This window comes from Phragmites australis, chromosome 7 (genome assembly GCF_958298935.1).
Source record: "Phragmites australis chromosome 7, lpPhrAust1.1, whole genome shotgun sequence".
Classification (NCBI taxonomy): domain Eukaryota; kingdom Viridiplantae; phylum Streptophyta; class Magnoliopsida; order Poales; family Poaceae; genus Phragmites; species Phragmites australis.
The window spans coordinates 34,012,329-34,027,949 of NC_084927.1; the positions used below are offsets into that span (position 1 = coordinate 34,012,329).

The following is a 15,621-nucleotide window of genomic DNA, read 5'->3' on the forward strand; positions in this document are numbered from 1 at the left end:
AAAGCCACAAGAAAACCAAATTGCATTTCTAACAATTTCCTTACAAATGCGTACGAGATCCCCCCAAAGTCAGTATCGAGAAGCATAGTTAAGATGACACGGCAAACTTCCAAACGGGAGGACTATTCATGCGGAGCCTAGTGTATGTACAATCACAAATCAGTGTTGCACACGAACGTGTTAAACCCTGGCAAAAAGCAGCATAAGGCTCTCGACGCCAACCATGTAATCACACGTCGCTGTCCTCAGCTCTGTTTTCCTTATCAGAAGCTGCACAAATGGAACACTGTGAGAGACGTGCAAGGAAAAGATATTGAAGCGGCAAGGCACTAGGTATATTACTCACTCGAACGTTATACGAATCAGAAAGCAAGAAAAGATTGTAACAGTGCAGTGCATACCTTGTTTGCTCCCTGGACAGCAGCATGCCAAGAAATCTCCAAGCGGACGATCAGGAACAGGAATAAGCTTTCCCACCAATGCCAATGGCCAGCTGCACAAAGCAATAAGAGAATCAATCAGGTACAGTTTCAGACAAAAATATCTGAAAAATTATAAAAGGTATATTCATGAAACAGAAACATGTTAAAACTATACCAAGGTCTTGCATAAGAGAATCTTACCTAAAAAAGGCAAGACCTATCGATACCAACCATAGCTGCCAGCTTAGCCTGACAGTTGAGGCAAACTTGCCAAGGAACTCAACGATAAGTGCCTAAATATAAACAGGAACAAACGTATGAGAATGGTACATAAATCAACTTATCCACTGAAAAAAACATTTTAGCGAATTCTACTACCTGGAGTACAACTGTTATCGCTATAATGCCGATAAAGAGGCGGTTCCTTGAAATGCCCTTGAATATATTCAGCTCATCTGGTTTGCGGGAATTGAACTCATTGAACACCTAAGAAGACAACATGTCATGGTAAGTCAGTCGCCTACTACATTTGTTGTATATATTCTCGTGTCACATTAGACCCAAAGGCAGAAACTCACCTGACACAGAACAAATGTATTGAATATGAACGTTTTTTTTACTTTATCTGCATGTGCTGGGTTGTCATTTTTCAAATGCAAGAGGCTCGTTCCCCCGAAGTTGAGAGTAAGGAGGACTGAAACTTGAAAAAAAGCCTGAAGGAAGAAGATGTCAGCAATGGAAGATCTATATTATAAAAAAACATAAAATACAGTGACATGTGTAGCATACCATGATGATCAAGTTTCTCCACATGATATTTGTTATCAACGGCTCCCTGAAAATAAGGAGATTGGGACGCTTTTAGCATTGGCGAGGCAAACTGTTTTTGACACTAGTTGCAGCACGGAAAGATACCATGCACCCAATGTTCTAGTTTCTATGCACAGAAGTATTGGCAGAAATTTATGCAAGCCGATGTAATGGGACAATCATGAAAAAGGTCTTAGGACATATAAACAGTAAATATGATCAAACAACTAAAACTATCAACAATCTCATGTTTAAAATTTTGTCGCAAATCGATGTGTACATATTCCGTTTAATCAAGCCTAGAAGGAAGATGGCAAGTCAGCTCCCAAATCCATACTGTTTGCCAATCAGAGCAACAAGTTATCTCCAGAAACTAAGAAAGGTAGATGATAAAAAAATTGCACAAGCACAAGAACAAACCTTCGCCCAACTGGCTGCCTCTGCATTAGATGGTCCGTTGGTGGTTCTGTCGCCAATGCCAGGGCACCCAGAGTATCCATGATTAAGTTCACCCACAGCAACTGTCAGCCAAGGAGGCAAAAATTAGAATTCCACCCAACACTCAGACCAGAGCTAAGGGGGCAAAAATACTGTATCCTGCAATAAATCTGGCAGTAGCAATACATATCATAATAAAGAAGGATCCAAACTCAAACCTGAACAGCATTCAACGGCACGTTTCCAGAACTGATAGCAGCAACTACATTAATTATCAAAGCTGCGACATTGACCGTCAGTTGGAACTGTATAAACTTCTGAATGTTCGCATACACTGAACGACCCCATCTGACAACCTAAGGCCACAAACAAATATCATAAACTGCAGCAGCAGAAGGTTAATAAGAGAAAGGAACACAATTAGCGTACCCTCACGACTGATGCGAAATTGTCATCCAAGATAATAATATCAGAACTCTCCTTGGCAACTTCAGTTCCCTGAATGCCCATTGAGAGACCAATATCTGCCTACATGTTCAGAAGTGTGTAAGCACTACTGGAAGATGCTTCTTGAACATGTGCGAAAGGATGCTTGTTTCATACAAAATTTTAGAAATTTCACTGCAATTAGTAGTTCACAAACCTCATGCAGTGCTGGGGCATCATTTGTGCCATCTCCAGTTACAGCAACAACATGACCTCTATTCCTCAATGCCTTAACCAATAATAGTTTATCGTTTGGCGAAGACCTTCCCATCACCTGTAACCATTATTAGAGAACATACTTTAACACGGTGGTAAAACTAGAGAGCATATGCAAAACATAGGGCAAAATTGGTACAAACTATACTGCTTGGAGTTTCAATATATCAACTAAAGGGAAATATAAAAAATAAATAGGCACAAAACCATGTTTCCTTACACTATCATGGTTGTGTTAATTTTTTATTTGTCAATAGTGGTACTCCATGTCAAGATTTAGGGGTCAACAACATCCTGTGCCAGTGAGTCAGTATTAACAAAACTGTAAGCAGTGTTTTCTTCTTGAAAATGGTTGGAATAACAATTGCATCAAGTTAGGGCGGCTCTCATATAATCATCTTTTTCTGCTCTTTTCTTAAAGAGGAACCATGGCTGTCAACAAAATTAACACAAAGATGACCCAAGAGCACAATCAATGCAGGTAAATTAAGGAATATTCCCTTCAGTTGAGACTAGCAAACTTTGGTTAATTTCGAGACAGCTGATGCAACACTTACATATTTACATCAAAGCAAGTTTCATTGTGCCATAACCTCTGATATGGGGCATATGAAATGGTACAAAGCACAAGCAACAAAAGACACTCCTTGGGATTCTCTGCATGCACAAAAGATTTATTTAATTAACCAAATTCAGGTTGAGCGTTGGCACAATATTCAGGTTGGTCATTTAATTCACACTGACGCCTATAGTGTCAAATGTCTAGTTCTATGATAGAATGTTACTTGGACACATTAATGGGTGTCGGAATCCGGCTCGGATGCGGTTACTATATAACATAGTAGTGTTACAATGTTACTCTGACTAGGATACGGATATCTGATTCGGCAAAGAAAAAGGACTCGGATGTCCTAGTAACATCGCTATGTTATATACTAACCAGATATGGATCTGGGTGTCTGATTCGGCAAAAAGAAGAAGTTTGGACTCAGGTATCCAAGTAGAACTGCTATGTTATTTAGTATAGTGACCACTGAAAAGATGAAGATAGTATGATAACAATGCAATGTTAGGCAAATGCGAGGAGAATAACATACAGATATTTTTTCAGCAGCTTCCTCCCTTTCTAAGTCTGACAGTGCCCGGAATGTCTTTCCTTCAATAATGATGGGCTCTGACACATTGGTATCAGTAAGTATACCACACTCCAGGGCAATGGCTCTCGCAGTTTGAAGATTATCACCAGTAACCATGCGGACCTAACAATTCAAATACTGAACTGAATAAAAGTGACCAGGAAGAACTTGAGTGACATATATAGATGAGGAGAAGGTATCGAAACCAACAAAAAAATGGCAAGCCGTCTCTTCTACATGCATAAACTATTAAGAGATGCAGAAGCATGAAGGATTAATTCACAACAAAGAAACTACCTTAATGCCAGCTGCTGTACATAAACGAACAGAGTCTCGAAGTCCTGGTCGGCAGGGATCCTGCATCGTGGAACAGTTGTATATTACTGGTAAATTAAAGCAATTATTGATGGCTAATAAAGGCAGCATGCTGCTAGCTGACACCAAACGGTACAATATTCACTAAACAAGAAAGAAACGAATGGTGAAAAAGGGAGCAGTAATTTTCCATCACGTGGTTATTAGCACATTCTTCATTAAGATTACTTAAAGGCAGATATCAGAGTTTAGAAATCAAGGTGGTGGATAATAGTATTGTCTGAACAAGTAGCAAACCAACTTCTGTAACGGTTTTGTAATTGTTCAATTTCTAGTGTGGTTGATTGGCTAAAGTTGTCATAGTAACTATTACATCTGAGTACCCAACAGTTTACAGATGAACTCAGTGAAAGAAACTGAGAAATAAAGCAACTTATCAGAGGTATGGTCGTATGGGGCTGTAAGAGACAGAGTAACAGTGTAATCAATCACATGCAGGAAGCGGCAAACTAGAGAGATAACAAATAGCCCATATGGAATGCGAAGCAATACTACCGAAAGGTCAACCACTAACGATAAACAGGGAGAGATGGAAAGCGTGTCTATCAGAATAATTCAAAAACAGCAGTAGCCAAATCCTAAAATGCATATTCGCTATCCACCTTAATTCCCAATATTCCAAGAATGATCAGGTTATCTTCAGGCAATTTCCAATCAACCCTCTGATCCTCATTTGGAACATCACCAATCTCATACGTTCTATATGCAAAAGCAATACAGCGGAGGCTAGCAGCAGCCATATCTTCTATAGATTTCTTGAATTCAGCAGCCTGAAACATTAATTAGTTAGAAAAAATCATACTGCATTCAACTACTCAAGCAAATGAAAAGAATGAACACGAAGTTCCCTTTAAAAGGTTGAACAAGAAATTACTTTTTCAGGAGTCATTGAATGCTTCGAACCATCGGTGTCAAGCCAACTTGTGCATGAATCCAAAATAATTTCAGCAGCTCCTTTCCAATGGATATGAACCTCAGAGCCACCCTTCACAAGTAGAAAGATGGAACATTGATTAGACATCGAAATATTCGCAGTTAAAGTTGCAAATTTACCGAAGAAAAAGAAACACTAACTAAAGAACAATGTATCTGCTTATGGTCAATCCTTTTTACATAATTGTTCAAGACACAAAAGTAAATGATTAGCTGTCATGTAGGTAATAGTTTCAGATACTAGGTGCAAATAAAAATGCAAAGCCTAGATAACAAATGAGGGGGATTTTAAACAATTGGAGCGTTAGAAAGGCAAGACATCTACCAACGCACATGCTCCTATACACCCGCACAGGGTAGGCACCTAGACAGAGAAGCCGTCAACCTATTATGGTAGGGTAATTCAAGGAAGATGTAGCGCAACAATGCGATCACTCAAAAAATCACAACCAACTCAAGTTTGCAATATGTATCGCACAGCATCGTCATCGGTGCAGATAATTTAATTACCAAGTCCACCGCAACACCGCCTCGCTTTTTCTCTGAGTTGAATGGGAACACATGAAGAATAGAGGACTTTGATCTTGTTTCATTGAATTTCATACCAAGCTGTAGAAATGTGTTGACCATGGTTAGCAATACCACCAGAAATAACCTATAAAAAGGATCTAGGCTGATACTACTAAAAAGGGTCTTGTCTATTTGCACCTTTAGCCCCCAAGACAGCATAGCCTTTTCCGTAGGTGATCCAGTCACCTCTGGTTCTTGACCACCCTGCTGAGACATTGAATATAAGTCAGTAGTCATGCCCCCAGGAAAGCAGATGTCTGATTTCATGGATTGAAGGTTATCATGCATGATAATGTCAAGCCAGAAACAATCAATTAAAAAGCAAAAGGAAACTCGGAAAAGCTAAAATAAGAATTCTCCTCTAAAAAAATTCCTCCACAGTAAACAGACCAAAAACACACAAGCATGCATCACTCACACAGCAAAAACAGGTGCAGAAGCACCTTTTATCTAACCATTGAGACCTATACCGTATCTTTATTCAAAATTGAAATTTCAAAGGGTACAGCAAACAACCACGTGGAAAATCAATGGTGTAGAGTACCATATACGCTTTTGCTTTCTCCATAAATGACATAAGACTAACCTCAGGCTCAAATATGCTTCCAGAAGTGTTCTGCGCAATTCCTTCGACAATCAGTGATGTGACATTAGCAGATAATGTCTGAGAATTATCAGGAGACTCCATCTTCTTTCCACCAAAATATGCCTCGACAACAGCCATCTTAAACTCGACCAGGAAGAAAGAGAACACAAGTCAGGGGCAAGCACATTTTAGAAATTGCAAATCATGTTCTGAAACCTGCATACATAAGTCAACATTGAGAAAATAGTAACATCACTGCACCTGATTTAAAGTCAAGGTGCCCGTCTTGTCACTGCAAATTGTTGTAGCAGAGCCCATTGTTTCACATGCCGAAAGCCTCCTGACCTATAATCCATACAAAGAGAATACATAACAGATGATGTTGGATCAAGTAGCACAACACAACAAAGCAATAGAAAGTTGGGAACGTACCAGAGCTTTGTCCCTCATCATCTTGCGCATTGAGAAGGCAAGCCTGACACAAAATATGCAAGGTAAGTGACAGGTTACAGAATACTAGCAGCAAATAACACAGCAAAATCATGCTTACGTCAATGTGACAGCCAATGGTAGCCCTTCAGGAACAGCCACGACCACAATAGTGACCTAGTTGTAACACCTCAAGAGAGTGAGACACCAAACTGTAAACGCCGAAGCAGTAGATATGAACAGAGAACCCAATACCTACCGCCACTGTGAAGATTCTAACTACTCCATGTATTGTCTGGCCTACAGCCATCTTTCCTTTCACATATTGCACAGATCCATCAGGATCATAAGTTTGCCCAGTGAAGTACCTAGAAGAAAACAAGATGATACAAATAAACAAGATAGACAGTTTACAAAGTTTAAAAAAAAGACAAATTTACCTTGCCAAAAGGACAACCAGAACTGCAAGAGCAACAGTAAGTCCAACCATACCAATGAAAGTAGCGACACCATTCAAGCGAACCTGTCCAGAACAATGAAGGCATGTCAAGTTGTCAACTCATAAACTCATGCAAAGGCTAGCGACAACTACAAGATCAAACCTGCAAAGGTGTCTCTTCACCAGAATCTTCAGATATGCTTGCCATCAGCAACCCCCATTCAGTGTTAATACCAACAGCAGTCACCTGGGTATTACAACATTAGGATTCAGTTGATAAATGCTCTAGAGTATTGTTACCTGACATCCTCAACTGGCTTCTACACTGTTCTGATCACTGCTGCTGATCAAAGAGCTAACGCAACATGCATTACTGCTTCAACTCTATTTACAAATTACAATATTAAATTGGAGTTTCAATGTTTGGTTTTTACACATGTATGACACAAGACTTGCTGATTCCATATTGATTCAGCACTTGCTACTGATACCGCATTTTCTATTTCACAGAGTACATGAATTCAGAGGCTGAAAGTAGCAGTACAATTCGGTACGTAGATAGAGAAACTCACCAGCATCGTGCCATAGCCATCAGCAACTTTGCAACCCGACATTAGAAATGGTGACTTATGATCTTTGCGTGCCTTCAAATAACCACCATGTTGCAGTGTGAGCTTAAAACCTCAATGAAGTTAGTTCCAAGGTAGCATATCAGAGCAACTCACAATTTTACTTTCTCCCGTCATGCTCGATTCATCTATGGAAAGGGAATGGCCGCTGATAAGGATCCCATCAGCAGGAACCTGGCAAAGAAATTAGATTGCATCCTTATATATTGTAGGTAGACACTTGACTCAAAATGACGCACAAATGCTCAACCGACTTCTCTACCTGGTCACCAATATTAAGAGGCACAACATCTCCAACGACTAAATCATATATGGATATCATGATTCGTCTTCCACCTCTAACAACCTGAATGACAACATTCACAACGTTATTTAGGAAACAAGAAAAAAATCAATAGCAAGATGTGCCTCAAAGTTTGACCTCCAGATGTATGTTCTGTTTTTCCTCGTTCAAATTTTGGAATTGCAGTGATTGCTTGTAGTCGCTGATAGCTGAAATAGAAAAGAAGAAGAAGAATAGTAGCCATTAGCTTTTGAGTAACAGTACACCCATCAAACATGGTAGTGTTGAACTACATTGCTTTAAAGCACTACTAATTATGTACCATTATGTACCAATTCATACTGTTAGAGTATATGGTATAGGATAGACAAGAATTTATTTGTTTGTTATGGTAGGTTAGGATTAGATTCTATCCTGTCTCTAAGGTTGTTTGATATCCAAGCCATGTGTACTCTATATATTCAGCCCTCGAGACTCAATACAATACATCTACCATATCTCCCTCTACCGCCTTCGTCCAGCACAACCTCGTCGCCAACGTCGCAGTCTCCTCCTCAACCTCTTCGTCTACTCTGGGAGCTACGGGGTGCATCGGCAACTTCTCCTCGCCGCTCTGCGCACTGAGACCGTTTTGCTGGTCTCTTAGACATTGGCGCATGGTTAGGCTCCCTACCTTCGAGTGCCCGGTATTGGCAACACCGGTGCGTGCCTTCGTCCCTGGCGCATCCCCGGGCCTGGCAAACCTGGTGCACGACTCGTCCTCGATGGCCTCAACTGCGTCGACTTCAACATCGACCTCTTTCTCAACAATTGCCTCATCCGCATCACCGTCTTCTTCCACCGGGTCTTCCTGCGCCCGTGGCTTCAAGTGCGACTCCCTCGACCACAGCAACCCCGACTACGACTACAACGACCATGGCTATCTCTCGTACAGCATCCTCGAACACGGCTACTCGCCTCGCTCTCGGCTACTTCGACTTAGGTACAAAGGGCTACCATCTGCATGAGCAACTTGTCGGTTCTCCAGTCACAACATCTACGTCGCGTTGTTTCGACTGCAGGGGATGTCATTCGTCTTTCTCTCCAGTCTATCACATTAACTGGAGACTGTGGGGAATGTTAGAGTATATGGTATAGAACACATAAGAATCTATTTGTTATGGTAGGTTAGGATTAGATTCCATCTTATCTCTAAGGTTGTTTGATATACAAGTCATGTGTATTCTATATATTCAACTCTCGAGACTCAATAATACATCTACCACATTAACTAATCCTCGTACTCTTTCACATACTGTCAAGGGTTTTCACATTTATTACTTGACGTGAATCTAACAGACATTGGTGTATCACAAAGAACACAGAGATAATCAGAAACAGTAAGAAAGGAAAGATGGTTGTAGTGGCACACCTGTAACAAATACAACTAGGAGAACAGCGAAGCCAATGCTTGCTCCATCATACCAACCTTCTTTTATACCCTACAAAATCATATCCAAAAACAAAGTAAAGGAACACCGATGAGCAGTGCGATCAATTGTGAGCAGCTGGGAAGATAGCAGAAGGGAAGAAGACGAGATGTCACGGTTTTGCATCAGCATTGCAAGCCACAAAGACTAGATGAAGCTGGATTGAAATGTGATACAGACAAACAGCAAACAGAGGAAAAACAGAACTCATTCGGCTAGACAGTTGGGAGTTCTGGACAATTCAAGGAGTCAAGAACTACAGATGTAATGCCCACCTCTGTTGTTATGCCCAAGGCCAGTGAAACAGCAGCAGCGACCATAAGGATGATTAGTGTCAAATCTTTACAAGCATCCCATACGAAAGCCTAAATAAAAGGGGCAATACAGCATGAGTAACCCAGAGAAAAGCAAGCTATTACATCATAGAGAGATAAAAAGAAACATCAGCATACCAAAAAGCTTCTTCCTTTCTTACGAGGATATGTGTTCGACCCAAATGCATTTTGCCTTGCTGTCAAATCTGAATCGTCTCCGCTAACCCCCTTCTCCGAATCTGTCTTTAGCATACTTGCTACACCTGAAATCTGTGGAGGAAGTTACAAGGCTAAACTATCACAGACAGGTTTGATGATAATGACACCAGGATTAGCTCACCCCTCCATACTGTTGAAGAGCAGAGTAGTTGTGATCTCTTGTCATTGCAGTAAGCTGGTCTTCTTGGATTCCAAAGCCGAGCGCACCATCAGCGTGTTGTACTGCAGAAGTCAGCGTTGAAGCAAAACATATTAATAATTGCAAGAACAAAATGTCTTTTCACTTTTATAGACTATACTCTGAATAAGGATCACCAAAATAGAATACTTGGCATACTGCATAGTACTATAAAGTCTTAATAAATGCCCCTCTTGGAATGCATTAACATATATAAAGCCATAAGGACAAGAATAAGGAACAGATGGAATGATACTAAGACAGAGTTACAGATGTTTACAAACATGACAGACCATTTATGACGAATTTGTAAGCACTAAAAGAATTAATAAGCACAATAGGTAGAGAACTAAAGACCGAAATAATACCTGTTGTTTCTTTAGGTTGAACATGGATTCGACCAGCTTCTGTAAAACGATAGGCGGCCTGAATAAGAAAATAAAGATATAAGCTAATACCAAGGAAATACTTAAAAAAAGATAAGAAAATTTTTTCTAGAAAAGATACCCTTATAACATGAGCCTGTGCACGGATTTTACTTCTGACTTCCTCCTTTTGTTCCTCCTTTTTTAAGTCCAATGTGTACCTAAAGCGCCTTGATGCATTCAGCACAAGGGCTGCTTGCTGCAGTAGACACAAGATAAGGGAATTGTAAATCCAATCAGACAAAAAGACCAACATCCAGACAGTGACTTCAGCAGAAAAACCAGTGTATCTAGCCTTCTGGGAAGAAAAGCTCGAGCAGCTGACACTATAGTACCCAACCGTTGTTGTACACAGCACAAATGCTGTAGACTAAGTGAAACATGTCTGAAGATGTAACAGTCCAGACAATTCTGCGCTTACAACTTAACACACGTCATAATATCCCGTGGATTGGTGAAGCAACTCAGATATATTAACTAGCAGTGTCATGTTTTACCTAGACGATAACATCCTCTATAAGAATAATTATTGCATGAACATTGTTGAGGTATATGCAGTGAAATTGACAACTACTCCACCGTTCAACAAGACACTCCATGATCCAGAGGAAGGACCAAAGAGTTTTGGTTTTAGTATGGCATTTGAACTTGGAGACCTCACCTAGAAAAAAAATAACGTAATGTGAAATACACAGCAAAATGTCAATATGCATGTTTTATTGATGACCCCAAACACTGTGGTACCATATGTTCAAGATCATAACCCACTTCCAGACAGAGAGATAAACTGAGATGCAAATAAAACGTTGTGCCACCAGCACAAACTATATTCTGGGAAATTAAAGACAGACATATGATACATGTGTCAGATACTCTAAAGTTTGAGGGGAGCAAAAAGTCCTGCTGCTGTGTTTGCCAACTCCTTGAGGTTGTTTGTTATGTCCGAACACAGCAGGAACATCAGAAGATTTGTTTTGATCATGTCCAGCTAATTCTTCCGGTTATTTACTAAAATCATAGATATGCAATGTGATCCCAGGTATTATGGAAAGGTCACACATAAAATCCTGAGGAAATCGCAGATGACAACAACAGAACATATCCTTTTGGCCTATGAAGCATTTGAGAGTTCCAGAATAAGAAAACACTGTGAATACCAAAAATTGCGGATAAATGTCTTTTTCATTTTGCAAGCCATGACCAACATTATCAATCAGGCAAGTTGCAACAATTATTTTAGGATTACTGAGACTCCTAATCAAGTATGGGATTTGGGGATCAAGGGACCAAAAGTAGTGAATCCACCAGCCCACCAGGAAACTCTTACTACACATCTCCCATCCTATGCGGTTGGGGCCCCTTCAGCTCAGTCAAACAATTACTCAGGTAGGCCAACCCAGTTCAGATGCCAGCATAACAGTAGAAAATTACATGATCCAGGAATACTAACACGTCGACACAGCTGACAGCTCGCCGCGCAGCCACTCTAGCTAGAATATTCCACGCCCACAGAGTTCCGAGCAATATAATATCCGTATTAGGAAATAGTAAAGCGTTCGTATCAGGAAAAGCGCACAGTGACCCAAATCTAACGCAATTCCGGAGGGGGAAAAAAAATCTAAAATTAGATAATATATATGAGCATATTTGCTAAAATAGACAACATATTTTCGTATTTACAATTTTAACATTTGTATTCGACACATCATTTACTGAAAATACAATTTATAATTATGTGCCAAATATCAACCGTATTTTCAATACACCATATGCCGAATACAGGCCTGGTGTGCCAAATATGGCCTTTGCCTGCCATGCGATCATTAATTCAACACACGGCCATATTCGACACACCGTGTCGTGTGTCGAATACGGTTGATAATGGTGTGCCGAATATGAGTTTTTCGAATATGAGTTTTTCGACGTACGGTATACTGAAAATCTATTTTTGATAAATAATATGTTGAATATGGATGCTAAATTTATAAATACGATAATATATTATCTATTTTGGCAAATACGTATGTGGTCTAATTTTAGATTTTTCCTCAAGTCCGGGCGCATCAAATGAACCGAATAAGTCGAAAGAATTCAGGGTAAAGCAAATGAAAGCGCGAACAGGTTCCAAGCAAAGCCGGCGGCCGAGCTCGTGACTGAGAAGAGCAGAATCAAATCTGAAAAATTGGCTAAGCGCTTTACTTGCAGTGGTCGCAGCCAAATCGAACTGACGCGACAACGGAAAACGCATCAAGTAGTTGCGTTCATTCAATTGCAACAGTGGGAAAGGGTAGGAGTAGATGCGTCTGAAAAATATCTGCGGACTAAAATCAAACAAAAACTGAAAGCACACACAAAAGTTCATCATAAAAACCAACAAATCTGTCTGGACAGTCCTCTTCCGGAAACAAATGAGCGCCCCGGCAGTTCAAAATCCACCCAAACACACTCCTCAAACTAAGTTTACACAAACGAGCGACGCACGCTGCTTCAAAACCAGCCATGTTTAACGCCAAACCAGTGCAAACACACCACAGTCCACACAGGTCACATCACCAGAGCGCACCCGCATCAACGAAGGGTCGCTATCCTACTAGCCGGGGCCTGGAGTGAGACTGTGCTTACCCGCCACTTTTTGAGCCGCTCGATGGGGGCGCCCTTGGCGGGGATGTCGAACGTGTCGCTGCCGACGCTGCCCCAGCTGCCGCTCCCACTGCGCCGCCGCGCCCTCCCGCCGCCCGACGACGACGAGTCCATCCCGCTCCGCGCTCGCAGGAGAGGGAGACCAAAACCCTAAACCCAGCACCTCCGGTTACGCCTATACACGAGGGGATGTGGTGGCTGCCGGCGCAGAGCAGGGGCTAGGGCGGCCCCGGCGAGGAGTGCTTTGGAATTTGGAGGCCCGGTTTGGCTACGGAGAGGCCAGTACCAGATAGCACGAGCGTCGTGCTGCCTCTTCTTATGGAGTAGTCGAGATGACCGCGCTCTTTCCAAATTTTGTTGAGAAGTTACCGGTTTGTCCTCTCCCAGGTAATTTTTGTTGAACGCGGGTACATGTCGAGTTTATGGCTCAGCAGCGGCTCTGCTGTCACTGGCAGGTGGTCCCGATGGTGATTCGGGAAGTGTCCAGTTAAAGTACTGCATTTTGCAAGAGTCTTTGGCCCTCGTCATTTGGCTCTGTAAATGTTAGGTCATAAGGTCAAGGTCTGTAAATGTTTGACCCTCATTAAAGTCTTTGGCTCTGTAAATGTTAGGTCATGGTCAAGATTAGGGCATGAGCCTTTAACTAGCAATTTCTGCAAAAATATGACATTCCGAATAAAGATAATTAAATGTTATAAAGTTTATTTCATGATAAATCTAATAGCATATAAGTATAAGTAATTCTTTATATATTGATGGTTGAAGTTAAAAAAAACTTATTGATATGATTTCTAAATCAACAGGCATTACGAACTGAAGGAAGTGGTTAGATTTTTATTCCGAACAAGGTGGATTGATATGTATCTTTTGGGATTAGATGGTCTCCTAGAATAGAAGGAAATTTGAGGGAGAAGAACTTGGAGTAATTTGTTTCTATTTTCCAAGTATATAGCTGGGTTATAAATCTCTCACAGCCATTACACTGCCCTTAGGGCCTCACACACGCAAGCTCATCCACTCACATGACGCCAGCTTCACCATTCAAATTAAATCCGCCCCACTCTGCCGCTTCAACGTTTATCCTCGTTTCTCGTCGTCCTGACACCTCCTCCCTCTCCAGACGTTGCTTGTCCTCAAGCAATGGCATGCGAAAAACACTAACGAACCACATAGAAATCCTCTCACATAGCAGAATTAGCTGGCAACGAGGACCATTTGATCAATACTCGTGGAACTGCAGTATTGCCCTTCTTCACCAATTTGCGCTCCTAAATTGCATCAGGCTCCACTTCCTTGGTGTTCATCTCCACCACCTATGGTAATTCAGAGTACACTGGAGGGAAGTCAGGTGTAAAAGGCTTAACATGCTATACATGGAAGACGGGATGCACCGCCGCTTCTCTGACAACTCCAACTGATGCGTTGATGCTCCAATCTTCTGCAGAATCTTGTAGGGGCCAAAATACTTATATGTCAGTTTTGGAAATGGCTGATGCATGATAGATGATTGAGCATATGGCTGGAACTTGAGTAATACTTGCTCGCCCACTTGAAAGACATGATCTGGACGATGGCGGTCAGCTTGTATCTTCATATGATTCTGAGCATTCGCTAGGTGTTCCTTCAATGCTTGTTGGTGTGCTGCCCTTTCATATATAAATTTAGCTAGTGATACCTGATTTGTAGAAGGAGGATCAAGCACTGGTCCACTACTTGGATCATACCCATAGATGGCTCTGAATGGAGGACAACCCAGTGAAGAATGGAAGGAGGAGTTGTACCAAAATTCAACCAAAGGCAGCCAAGATTTCCACTTCTTTGGAGAGTCATTCATTGCATAGTGTAGATACATCTCCAAACATTGGTTTACCCTTTTGTTTGACCGTTAGTTTGTGGGTGATAAGCAGTACATATCGGTAGCTTAGTGTCCAAAAGTATGAACAACTCACACCAAAATGAACTCAGAAAAACCTTATCTCTATCAGATACTATAGTTTTGGGCACACCATGTAACTTGACCACATTGTCCAGAAAGAGTTGAGCAATTTGGGGGGCAGTGAAAGGATGTCTTACTGAAATGAAATGTGCATATTTTGAGAACCGATCAACTACTACCAATATGACTTCATATCCCTCATATTTAGGCAATACTTCAACAAAGTCCATGGCAATATCCTTCCAGGCTCCAGCATGGATGGGCAATGGTTGTAACAACCCAGCAGGATGAGTATGTTCATGCTTAGCCTATTGATATACCTGACATTGCTTGATGAGACTCTCTACATCTTACTTAAGTCTCTTCCACCAGAACATCTTTTTATTATGTGATAAGTTGCTTGAGTCCCTGAATGCTCTCCAACCAAATTAGAGTGGATTTCTAGGATGTCAAATTCGTCGCGATTGGACATAGACAAATTCAATCTCGACCACCACTCTGGAATCACCGTGCGAGCCAAAGGAATTCCGTGACAATTAGATGAAACGCACACCGAGGATCGATGAATCTGATACCACTTGTAATACACGTGACCACCGGTGATGATCGCCATGACTTGAGTAGATAACCATGGCAGAACAGAAGGAAACTTAGGGAGAAGAACAAATTGGAGTAATTTGTTTCTATT

At 41.2% G+C, this 15,621-nt stretch overlaps 1 protein-coding gene across 2 annotated transcripts; it reads right to left on the reverse strand.

The window, feature by feature from the left end:
- On the reverse strand, window positions 1-13,328 carry LOC133924921 (calcium-transporting ATPase 5, plasma membrane-type-like). Of its 2 annotated transcripts, none has more exons than XM_062370661.1 (34): window positions 12,980-13,328; window positions 10,440-10,556; window positions 10,301-10,358; window positions 9,876-9,976; window positions 9,674-9,805; window positions 9,497-9,586; window positions 9,164-9,233; window positions 7,891-7,961; window positions 7,732-7,815; window positions 7,566-7,643; window positions 7,413-7,484; window positions 7,004-7,087; window positions 6,842-6,924; window positions 6,661-6,769; window positions 6,523-6,578; window positions 6,405-6,447; window positions 6,234-6,317; window positions 5,973-6,110; window positions 5,525-5,590; window positions 5,327-5,425; window positions 4,758-4,868; window positions 4,486-4,653; window positions 3,806-3,865; window positions 3,470-3,631; window positions 2,314-2,430; window positions 2,100-2,198; window positions 1,889-2,026; window positions 1,653-1,753; window positions 1,212-1,257; window positions 1,001-1,135; window positions 801-908; window positions 624-715; window positions 402-493; window positions 1-270 (listed from the first exon to the last, which is right to left on the reverse strand). In XM_062370661.1, exons 1-34 carry the CDS (start codon window positions 13,109-13,111, stop codon window positions 230-232), a joined length of 3,237 nt encoding a protein of 1,078 aa, XP_062226645.1. In that variant the 5' UTR covers window positions 13,112-13,328; the 3' UTR covers window positions 1-229. The 2 variants fall into 2 exon arrangements, with proteins under 2 accessions (XP_062226645.1, XP_062226644.1); XM_062370660.1 differs by having other exon boundaries at window positions 5,525-5,593.
- Window positions 13,329-15,621: the final 2,293 nt, after the last annotated feature.

What these genes read in the sequence shown, in the direction of transcription:
- LOC133924921 (XM_062370660.1), bottom strand. Translation starts at nt 13,111, where the DNA reads ATGGACTCGTCGTCGTCGGGCGGCGGGAGGGCGCGGCGGCGCAGTGGG. An exon ending in TGACGGGAGAAAGTAAAATT is followed by an intron (nt 7,485 to 7,565) that starts GTGAGTTGCTCT and finishes GGTTATTTGAAG; the next exon opens with GCACGCAAAGATCATAAGTC. An exon ending in CTGGTTGTCCTTTTGGCAAG is followed by an intron (nt 6,770 to 6,841) that starts GTAAATTTGTCT and finishes GTTTTCTTCTAG; the next exon opens with GTACTTCACTGGGCAAACTT.